The sequence below is a fragment of the Manis pentadactyla genome, chromosome 8 (genome assembly GCF_030020395.1).
Source record: "Manis pentadactyla isolate mManPen7 chromosome 8, mManPen7.hap1, whole genome shotgun sequence".
Taxonomy (NCBI): Eukaryota; Metazoa; Chordata; class Mammalia; order Pholidota; family Manidae; genus Manis; species Manis pentadactyla.
The window spans coordinates 99917773-99928979 of record NC_080026.1 but is presented as its reverse complement, the minus strand read 5'-3'; the positions used below and the strand labels follow the sequence as shown (position 1 = coordinate 99928979).

The following is an 11207-nucleotide window of genomic DNA, read 5'->3' as shown; positions in this document are numbered from 1 at the left end:
TTTGAATCCCCTATGGCTCTGTGATGTGCACATTTACAGCTCTCTTAAAACACAATTCCAGAGACCAACTGCTCAGGCAGAACTCAACTGGGTCAGCAGTCACTGTGAGGTGTAGGACACCGATGTCTGGAATAACGAGGTGAATGCCAAAGCCCCACAATCACAGACCCTCCCTCTGAGGCAATGCATTTTCAGAAGAAATACACACTGCAGCTGAGAGAACAGGGTGTAAGTCTCTCCTTTCTCGAAGAAGTGCAGAATAGAAATCTGTAGCAAATCCTTGATGTCTGTACATATCTGGACTTTCCAGTTTGATAGGTTCCACCTTACTGCCTCACACCAAGTAAATAGATGCAACCACTGTGGAGACGGATGTTGTGCGGCAAGGCTTCCAACTGCCCTGCACTCTGAATTCCTGGAGGACAGTCTGTCTCCTCCTCAGCCCCCCGGGGCAGAATGTTGTACATGGAGAGAAAAAATGTTGAAACTCATCTTTGCCGCGGTACTCCCCCACCTTACAGAGGAGACTAAGGCTCAGAGAAAAAAGGGGACTGACTTGAGATCACAGAGTATGATTGGGGAAGAGCTATGGCTTGAAGACAGGTCTTATAACCCAGACTCTGGCCCCCGCACATCTGTCCAAGAACTGGATGGAGGGATGGCACTCTAGGGAGAACACTGAACCAGAACCAGGGTTCGAGCATTCTTCCTCCCAAAGAAACTGCAAGCCCATTGGCTGGGCAGCTACAAAAGAGGAATGGTGTTTGCACTGCATCTGTAGAGACATTGCAGCACGGGTGAGTAGACATGGCCATGCACATGTGAACAGCAGAAAGCCCTGCAGGTTCAGCTTCCCTATGAGGGCCGAATCCTATAAACAAGATTACCACCCCCATTAGACCTTCTCTGAGAAGAAAGAGTGACCTCTCCAGTTGATGTGGCATCAGGCTTTTTCATGCATGCACAAGGGTAGCAGCTGTGACTACAAAGCAGGCAGCGGCCAAGCCTGTGCCCACAGTGCCCCCTCGTGGGAGTCCATGTGGCTCGTCAGACCCCTTTATTCCACCAAAGGGAAGGGCTATTATCAGGGCAGTCCATCACACTGCCATCCTGGTCTCCAGCTGACCCTACCTCTAGTTCTCACACTTTAGCCTGCATCGAAATGGCCTGGAGGACTTACTAAAATATAGAATGCTGGGGGCCACCATCAGTTTCTGATTCAGTATTTCTTAGGTGGGGCCCAAGAATTGGGGTGTCTAAGTATTCTCAGGCAACGCTGATGCAGCCTGATCAGAACCATTTTTGAAGAACCACTGCCTTAGCTACTCTCTTCGCACCCGTCAAGGCTCAGCACAAATTCTAGCTCCCTAGTGAAATGCTCCACAAATGGCCCCACTTATCGTAGAATGTCCAAGATGTATGGCTTAGACCAAGTTCTTTAACTTCTGTGAGCCTCATAAACAGGTAAACAAGATACAGGTATCCCCCACTTTTTCCAAAGGTCACATTACACTTCACTTTTATGAAAGACCTACCTGTTTCACTAACCAAAAGAAATCCAAATTTTCACTTTTACAAATAAAGGGAAAAAGAAAAACAGCATAGCATTCAGTATTTGTTGTGCAGCAAGCTGCTAGAGGCAACACACAACCCAGGCAGTAGGAGTGGCCCCAAGTTCCTTCCCCAGAAAATACCCAGCATCTCAGCATCACACCACTGCAAGCTTTGACCTGTGCCTGTGAGCATGTGCTTCAGCTCCGTTTATTTTGTGCATCCCTTAGCAAGCTGCAAGGAATCAGAAGAGCCTGAAAGAGGTTATTTTGGGGGTGTCTGGGAACACTCGAGGATCTTTCCATATAAATTAATGGCAATTGTTTCTTTGCTTTACACCATCTTGGCTTACAAAAGGTTTCCAAAGAACACTCTTACTTTTGGATAGCAGGAGAAACCTTTTACTTGTGCAACAGGCTTACAGGCACACAGACAGCACTCAATAAATGTAAGCTACTCTGCTGTTATACTAGCAGTATTATTATTGCTCATTTGCCATCTTCTCGAGGACAAAGACCATGTCTCCTGCGGCAATTCTGACATAAAAGGGAATTGAGAGATCCTTTATCCAGTTTCCCTGGCCCAGCTGATCAACAGCATAACCTGGGAAGTTGTTAAAACTTGACGCTTGGGTGCCACCCAGAACTAGTAACTCAGGAAATGGGGCAAGAGGCCTGGGCATCTGTATTTTTAACAATCCCTTAGATGCCAGGATTGGGAACTACTCATCTAGACCTTGTACCTCCTCTGCACACAGGGAAGTGGAAGCCCAGAAAATGCAAGTTCCTTGCCCATCCACTAGCCCCAGCTGGGCAGTGGCTGCGCAGGGATCAGAAACTAGGTTCCTGACTGCTGGTCTACTGCTTTTCCCACCAAGCTAGACTGCTTGGATACCATCTCAACCTCAAACCTCCTGCAAAAAACCTCTCTCCAACATACATGATGAGCAGTCCAACTGCTTAAGTACCTCCCATGCATAGTAGTTCAGCATGTGACATGGCCATGCAATCCATTGCTGAGCATCTAATTCTCCAGTGTTCCCTTTTATTCAACCAAAATATTTAACAAGGAAGTCGTTAGCCTACAACCTCCTCCCTGAGCTGTTCCCTGTTGACCCCTCTAGTCTCATTTCCCACCTCACTTGTACCCAAACTCCCAACCAGATTGTGGACACTATTGTTCTGGGGGCGGTCTCACTTCTGCAACATGCTCACAAAAGTTCAAAGGTGAGTAGATGGAGGACAAATGAGAAGTGCAGAGAGGTGTTCCCTCCCTAAACCCACACTACAGAGCCATAGAACCCACGAAGCCTCAGCAAACACAAGTGTCATACCTCTGTGACCTTGCAGCCCACCTGGTTTATTTTTGAAACAGAATTTCTTACCATAATTACACTGTGCAAAACACTGCTAGGAGCCACCAGTCACCAAGGGTGTTCCCTCTCATTGAGAAAATACCTACCTGCACACTCTGCTCCCTCCCCAATCTCATCTCCTCTTCGGCAGCATAACTGGTCTCACCTTGTCCCACAGCTGTGCCTGCTTGTTCCCACCTCCCAAGCAGTTCACCTGGAAAAATAAGCCCAACCAAAATCAATCACAATTCCCTTCTCCAAATTGACTGACTGCAAACTCTGCCCTCCCTGAGCATTCCCAAAAGCCTCTTCACATGCACTCTTATGTCCACCTTCACCTTCATTCAGGATCCCTGCAGCTGTACCCTCTCATCTCATGAACCCCTAGGACTCCTCTGAAAACTACCTCCTGCCCTTCAGTTCTTGCTCCATTGATCCCAACACCTCTGTCCCTGGAACCACACCCCTCCTTGCACCCACTTCCACTTCATCTCCTGCCCTGCCCGGGCCACCGAAATACCTGGCATCTTGCACTTGCAGGCTGCTAACCAACCAGTCCTCCGCTTCCACGCCTGTCACAGCAAACTGCACCTCTTACTGCAACGTTTGCCACCACAGATAACCTCTGGTCTCCACACACTGCTCAATTTACAAGTGCCACCTAGCCTCCACTCCACACCAGGTAATAGCCATTTTGGTGAAAACTGAAGCTTATGGGTCTAAATTCCCCACTTCTTCATTCTCCCCCATACAAGCAGACCATACATCTTATTTCCTGGGAGCACAAAGAGAACCCACAGAGCCACTGGTTCCAAACTGGAGTATGCAACCTCTAAGCAGCCTCAAGTGGAGCAACTACACTCAACCTGCCCTCAGCTCACTCACCTATTCACAGCCCACCCTCCAGTTTGCAGTTCCTCAGTCAAGACCTCTCACCTCATTCTCCAAAATATTCCACTACCATCCTGTGGATAAAGTTAAAGTTCCTGTGGTCAGGATTCTCACCAGGCCCTGGCTGGGTAGCTCACTACACACGGGTGGGCAATACACTATTGACCATGTAAAGAGCTCCGCCCAGTGGCCTGGGTGCCATGGAAAGCAAAGCAGAGGCTGGAGTGGTGGCAGCATGGAGAACAGAGGCCCAGAAGATGGTCATGCAGGCAGAGACCCGCTCGCTGCATGCAGACTCGCTCTGCATGAACAGAATTTTAGTGATTGACCTGCCACTGTGGGAATAAAGTTGGGTATAACCCTTTCACCCCAAGAACGTTTTACTGTCATTTCTTTTGGTCACATTGCATCCACAGTGAACTTATCGGAGCTGAAACCAATTGGCAAGACACATCCCTTCCTGCAAACCTCATATGCCTCTGCTTTCAGCTTTTTCCTGGATTCCCTTTCTACCCAACCTACCAGGTCATTCCGTTGTTTTCTGCTTCTTGAGGTTTCTTTGTAGCATTTCATCCACTGACATGGTTCCTAATGGCAACCCAAACCCTTAAAACCACCCCAAGCTCACCAACTCATTTTTTATCCTCTCAAAAGGCACCTCAACCTATACAGTAACCCTAAGGCAACCTCTTCTCAACCTCCCAACCCCACAACCAACCAATAAACCACAGATCAGGTTCAGATCCTCAACCCTGATGCCTATAAAAGCCAATCTGAAAATCAGCATCTGGAAAAGTAGCACTAAATAACCCTCAATGTTTCATAAAAAGCATGTACAATCAGATTTACCAGTTACCATACCCAAATTTTTATTACTCTACAGCCTCTTTCAAATTCCTCCCTCATAATAAACCACTTATTTATCCCATAAGCACAAACCTGTAATACACAAATAACTATTTTAACTGATCCTATTTACTTCCAGACAAATGGTGAACATGTGATCTAGTAATTTTAATTTCTGTTGAGACCAGCAAATAATTTTTTCAATAATGACTATGTGGGGTTCTAGGAACACCAAAAAGAAATTCAGATTTGAAGTGTCTTTCAGAGACGACCAACAATACTGAAGGCAAGTATTAACATGAGCTACCAGGTCAGCCTGACACAATCCCTAGGTGTATTGCTAATACTCTACACCTGACATCTTTGTGCTATTCAAGGAAAGGACAGACATCATCCCATAATACCAAATTTTCACAGAAAGCATAATGGACCATATGAACTTGGGCAGCAATCTTAACCTGCTGTTAACAGCAGACTAACTGTGGCACTCCCAATAAACTTCAAGTAAGTTTCAAACAACCAGACACATAAAAGTTCTCAAGTTTATTAATCCTCATGAAAAATCTGCAATCACCACAGATAGTCACTGCAGAATCTTTACTCCTTCTGTGAATCAAAAAAGAAAAAATTAGTTAGTAACTGCCTTTAAAACTCCGAAAAGTAAAGCTTAAACTCTTCAACAAACTCCAAAATTAATGACACTCATGCAAAACAAACATTAGTAAACTAGAATTATGGTTAAGTTTGTGTGATCATAACAAGACAAACATTAAGAAATAAACATCCAAGTTATGAATGAAACAAAAATTGAGAAGTATTACATTTTAAAAACAAAGCCACATCACTATCAATATTTAAGAGGTTACAACTCCTGAGAGCATTTGCAAATCAACTTCAAAATCTATTTCACATGCTCTACTTTTAAATTACTTCATGAGTAAATCAAGGAGTCTAATGATCTAAGTGAAAAGTTTTGAATTATACCTGTTGTCCAATCTCCAGCTCACTGAATCAGTGGCAGGGAAGGGAGAAAGGAGGGGGAAGAGGGAAAAGAAACATTTCATTAATAGTCCCTTTTCAAACTCCAAAATAATCTGCATTTAAGAGCATGCAACCAGATACCTTAAAGATGACTGTTTTGTTCTTTTCAATTGAGCACTCCTTCGACAATCTCAGTGATTTTATTCCTTCCAATTTTGAGAACACCTTGCTTGATTACTATGGTTCTTATGCAAACAATGTAGCATGATTTTTTCGAACAGCAGTGCCAATCCAGGCTGTCATTCCCTCTATACAGATAAGTACACACACTGAGCCTCAGCCCCTCTGCTCTGCCCAGCAACACGATGCTGGGCACACTAGCACCACTAACACACGTGGGAATCATCCCAGACGAGTCTAATTTAACCTCAAGGACAGCGCTATAAATCATCAAGTCTCCTAAAACCTTAGTTCAATACTTCAAAAGCCACCATTCACAGCCACCGAAGTAGTGCAAATTAGTATTTAAAAAGAAGCAAAATTTAGCTGAAGTAAAAATGCTTCAATTGCTCTTCAAACCTGATACTATTTATCCCTTAATTCAAAACAACTCTATCACACCGAAGAACAAATGCCAATTCCAACCTCCAAACAAAAACTAAATTATGATCAACATTACTATGCCTGACCTTTCTGAGCCAAAGAATACACATGCTCATTTATGCATTCATTCTCCAGTCAGCTCTTCAGAACAGTGCTAGTGAAATGCACCACTGCAACCTGAAGCAGGAGTAGCGGTGGCTCAGGTCCGCGCAGACAGCCTCTGCACATGTCACCATGGAGCACTAACACATGGGACTCAAAGGCTAAAGGAAGAAAACTGTGTTAAATGTCCTTCAGGTCTAGTTCGGAGGACAAATACTGGCTGAATGTTTTGGCAACATCTGGAACTTCTATCAACAGATATAAACCTCACAAAACGGAGTGGTTCTAAGCAGGAAGTAGTTGCTCTGGCAGTGTGCCCATTACCTTAACTCCATGGCACTGGGAAGTCAGTGTGTTACAATAGTGGGCAGGCACACCTAGTTTACTGCCTGGCCCACAGGGAGTCATGGCTAAAGCAGCACACAGGGTAGTGACCACCAGTGTTTCAAAAACCCTACTACTCCCAACCCACTCTTACTTACATTACCTGTTACTGATTCAGGATGCTCAATGTGCAGAAATCTGTTTAGAGCAGGGTAGTGGACCATTCTGACCAAATTACTTGTAAACAAAGCATCATTTACCATGTGTATATACAATGATCTCAAATTTTCCAATTAAAAAAAAAAGGTATCAAATGGAAAGTTAGAGATCAAGTAATAAAAAGCAATGAAATGATACAAGGCAGCTTTAAGTGGATGCTTCTGGGACAGTTTGCCAGATTTCCTAGATCAGCTACCAGAGAAATCATCCAGTCTCTCCAAGGTCCCCAAGAGAAAGATGTTCATGACGACTGGACCCCTTCCCAAGCCCTGTGTTTAACTAAGGCCATTTCCTGGGTACGTAACTCTCTGGGACACAGCATGTCCCAAGTGCAAGTTGAAAGATGCCTACTTAGAAGGGTACCCACCTTCCTCCACTGGGTCACTTCATAACATAACATGCATTTTTGAGTTTCCAAAACAAACGTGATTTATAATAAAAGTTTTTCTCCTTTGCTCATAATACACCATTTTAACACCAAGCATTGAAGTATAATAGACCACACTATATAAAATTCTATGATCCAAAAGCCAACATGCAAAGCATCAAAGCAAATTCAGTGAAGGTGATGCATCCCCACACCGTGCTCACAATCTCAGTACCTGCTAGACACTTCATTTCTGATGAACAAGAAATCCAAGAAAGGTAGAGGGAAAAGGCAAAAAAGAAGTTCACAGGAAACTTGATTACTTGTTAATTTTAACAACCCACACCTTAATTCCATTCAATGATTTATAATTAGCTAGCAAAGCTAGTAAAAAGCTGCTAATCATTAAAATCACTTAAGTCTTGGCTAACTGGAGAGGAAAGCAATTGAGATCACAGTTGCCTGTCCAGCACGCCAGGAAAATGGGCCACAGTGATTCAACTGCCTCTTAAACCAGTTGTTCACTTTAATATGCTAAATCCTGGGGAACTGTATCTGCTCCCCCTATAAGAGTCTATGCCAATTAACAGTAAAATTAACACCTTTCCTGATGGGGCTTTTGCAAGGTGCCCACCAGGATCACTGAACCAATGTGGCCCCAAATTGTGCTTATCTGTGAGCTGACAAGGGGTGGGTGAAGCTACTCTAGTGAGATGTTAAGATACCACATTTTGTGGCTTCTCAAAAACACGTTACCTTCTGTATTCCAGAAGAGTTGGGAAAAGAAGAAACATTAAGAAAGGTTATTGAGAGAACAAAATCCCGCTTCTCTAGAAACTAAAGACCTGCAATTGCCATTGTTTTATTTTCCCTGAAACGATACCTTTTTGCCAGCACCAACGTTGGCCTTTGCAGTCCCCCTGACTTTCTTCATTCTGTTCTTACGTTCCTTCCGTTGTTTTCTTGAGGTCTTTTTCTTCTCATACAGTCCATGCTGAAGTAGAGAGTACATACAGGTGACATGCCAACACCAACTCATCAACCACTCATCTGGTAGGGAAGCTAACCAAGTCACAGCTCAAGAAATGCAGACTGCCAAATCAAAACTTACCAACTCCATTTAATGTTTGCGCTATAACAGGAAAGGTCATTAAAGAAACAGTACATACACAATAAATGCAAAGGAAACAAATGTTCACCCAACACTCCAATCTAATCTCCTCTCTGCCCACTTCTGCACTTGTTCCTGCTGCCTAGAACACTGCTTCCAAACCTTTACATCGATCTCAACTTCAATGTCACTCCTCAGCAAGACCTCCCAAACCACCCAGCTAGAAGACATGCTTATCTATCCACATCACCATGATCTCCCTCCATTAGTGTATGGGAAGATTTATCCAACAGCAGAGAGCAGAGTTAACGAGGACACAAGAAGTACTTAAAAGTAATCTGTGCACTAGTTTACTATCTTTGATGGAAGCCAGTTTTGACCAGTCCATTGTTATACAGTTCATTAATGCTCAGAAAATCATCCTTTCATGGGTCCTACCCACCTACAAAATCAACTCAGACCTTTGGTTTTAAGGATCTCAGTCTTATGCCAATCTACCCTTCCCAAATTCATCTCCCTACTTCCAGCTCCTATCTCCACAGGTACTACTTACCTGCCCTTCTAGACCCAGCTCAAATGTCACGTGCTCCAGATCCCACTTCTAAACCCCCCCACTCTACCTGCACATCTATTAAAGAACCTCTCCTCTTAACCCCCTCCAAGTTCTTTAGGTCTGTATGTTGTCTCTACCTAGACTGCTGCCTCTCATTCCACTGCACCCACAAAACTATTCAAAAACTCAATCTTCAGCAGCTCTTGAACAAATGAGAGCACCTACTCTTGCAAGTCTATGTTTGGGTTCATTTTTCTTTGCATAATCCAAAGAATCATAAATCATGCCAAAGCCAGTTGTCTTGCCACCACCAAAATGGGTTCTGAATCCAAATACAAAGATGACATCTGGTGTGGTCTTGTACATTTTGGCTAGTTTTTCCCGAATTTCTGTCTTAGGTACGGTTGCCTTCCCAGGGTGAAGGACATCAATGACCTAAAAAGAGGTAACAAGATTAATGTAATAAAAAAATACATCTTTAAAAGTGAAGAACAATTAATCAAACTGATGTGCCCTTCCTTACCATCTGTTTCCGCTGCAGTAGTCGATTGGTCATGAACTTCCTGGTCCGGATAGTTACTGTGTCGTTCTAAAAACATGACACACTAGTTAAATTACTCAACGGTGTATTCCAGACCTTGCCGTGATTTTCCAACATTTAGAACTGCACTGTCCACATTGGTGCCACTAGCCATATGTGAATAATAATTTTAATTAACATTTAAGATGCAATTCCTCAGCTGCAGGAGCTACATTTCAAATGTACAAGTGCCTTTTAGGCTAGCGGCAGGAAAACTTCAATGAACAGAAAGAAGGTACCAATTCCCATCTCCTCCAAACCCACTTAGCACAGTGCCTAACTCACAGGACACAACTCACATAAGTTCAGTACCAAGAAAATGCACTCAACAGCTAAAGCTAAGTCTTACTTCGCTTTGCTATGTAACTCTGTGGCAGGATTTCTCAACCTCAGCACTACTAATTTCTTATTGTGGAAAATGTCCTGAGCATTTTAGGACGTTTAGCATCAACCTTAACCTCTGATCATTAGGTGCTAGTAGCATACCTACTCCCTAGTTGTGACCAAAAATGTCTCCTTTGCAGACTGTCCCCTTGGAGGCAAAAATACGCCAGTATAAGAACCACTTCTCCATGGTAAAATTACCATGACTTATACAAATGTTATAGTTTCAACCGTGTTTATAGCATATTGCCACAAACGCTGCAGTGCCTGCATGTTAACTACCTGTACAACTCTACAGACCATAAGAAAACCGTATTTTCTCCTGAATGGCCAAGAGTTCTATTACACAATGAGTAACTAAGGAACGCGGGCATTCGGCATGCTTACGCTGACTGAAAAAAAAAAAGAGGGGAGACTTTCATGGCAGCGATACACTGCTAAATTTCAATCTGAAAAAATACTCGAAAATAAGTGACTTTAACAGTAGTCAACTCTTGAAACGCCCAGGGGAAAAAATGACTTGCAAGTTAGAAAAAGGGGGCTGAACCTTACAGACTTAGGGCAAGATTTTTGGAGGCTTTTCTTCTCGGGGCGCCAGTTTCTCCAAAGTGAAACAAAAGGATCCATTCGGCTAACAATATTCTCGCTTACACATGAGAGAGCTTTCACTCGCCGCAACTCGCTCAGGCGCTGCCGGTACCCTCTTCACCTCTTGGGCTGCCATCACCTGCAAGCCGCCTAACCCAACCTGGGACTGCAGGTATTTCACCCCACCCGACCCAATCCACTGGACTCCACGAAGCAGACAAACGCAGCTGCCGCTGCCGCTGCCGCTGCCGCTGTCCCCAGGCCCTGGACTCTGAAACCCGGCGTCGGGGTGAGCAGCGCAGCCCGGACTCCCGCCGGCAGCTCCAGGGCCCTTGTCACCCTACTTCCGTCAGACACGGCTAGGTAAGAGCAACAGGACTTCGGGCGGCTGTAGCGCAGACGACGAAACCGCGGGACGAAGGATGGCTTGGATATGTAACGGATGACTGAATGGGTCCGAGGAGACTCACCATGACGGCGGCGAACCTTCAGGCAGCAGGGAGAAAAAGAAGGACCCTCCTCGCCGACCAATCATATCAATGCATAAAGAAGGACCCCGGACGGCGCCAACGTAAGGGCGTGGCCTGGACTGCGAGGCCGACTGAGCCAATGCCTGACTGAAAGTGTTAGAAAAAGGGGGCTGAACCTTATATAACACACCCTCGGAGTTCTGGACTGCCCACTCCGGAGGCGGAATTCTTGGGCAGTGTAGGTTTATGCAAGCTTGCGTTCAATTTCAGTTCAATTCATTAC

At 44.5% G+C, this 11207-nt stretch overlaps 1 protein-coding gene across 6 annotated transcripts; it reads right to left on the bottom strand.

Annotated features, from left to right (window-relative positions):
- Positions 1 to 5166: 5166 nt before the first annotated feature.
- On the bottom strand, positions 5167 to 10945 carry RPS24 (ribosomal protein S24). Of its 6 annotated transcripts, XM_036928736.2 has the most exons (7): positions 10419 to 10508; positions 9426 to 9491; positions 9128 to 9337; positions 8122 to 8232; positions 7474 to 7491; positions 5627 to 5648; positions 5167 to 5248 (listed from the first exon to the last, which is right to left on the bottom strand). In XM_036928736.2, exons 1-5 carry the CDS (start codon positions 10491 to 10493, stop codon positions 7486 to 7488), a joined length of 468 nt encoding a protein of 155 aa, XP_036784631.2. In that variant the 5' UTR covers positions 10494 to 10508; the 3' UTR covers positions 5167 to 5248; positions 5627 to 5648; positions 7474 to 7485. The 6 variants fall into 6 exon arrangements, with proteins under 6 accessions (XP_036784631.2, XP_057362046.1, XP_036784632.2 ...); XM_057506063.1 differs by lacking the exon at positions 5627 to 5648 and having other exon boundaries at positions 7452 to 7491; XM_036928737.2 differs by lacking the exon at positions 7474 to 7491.
- Positions 10946 to 11207: the final 262 nt, after the last annotated feature.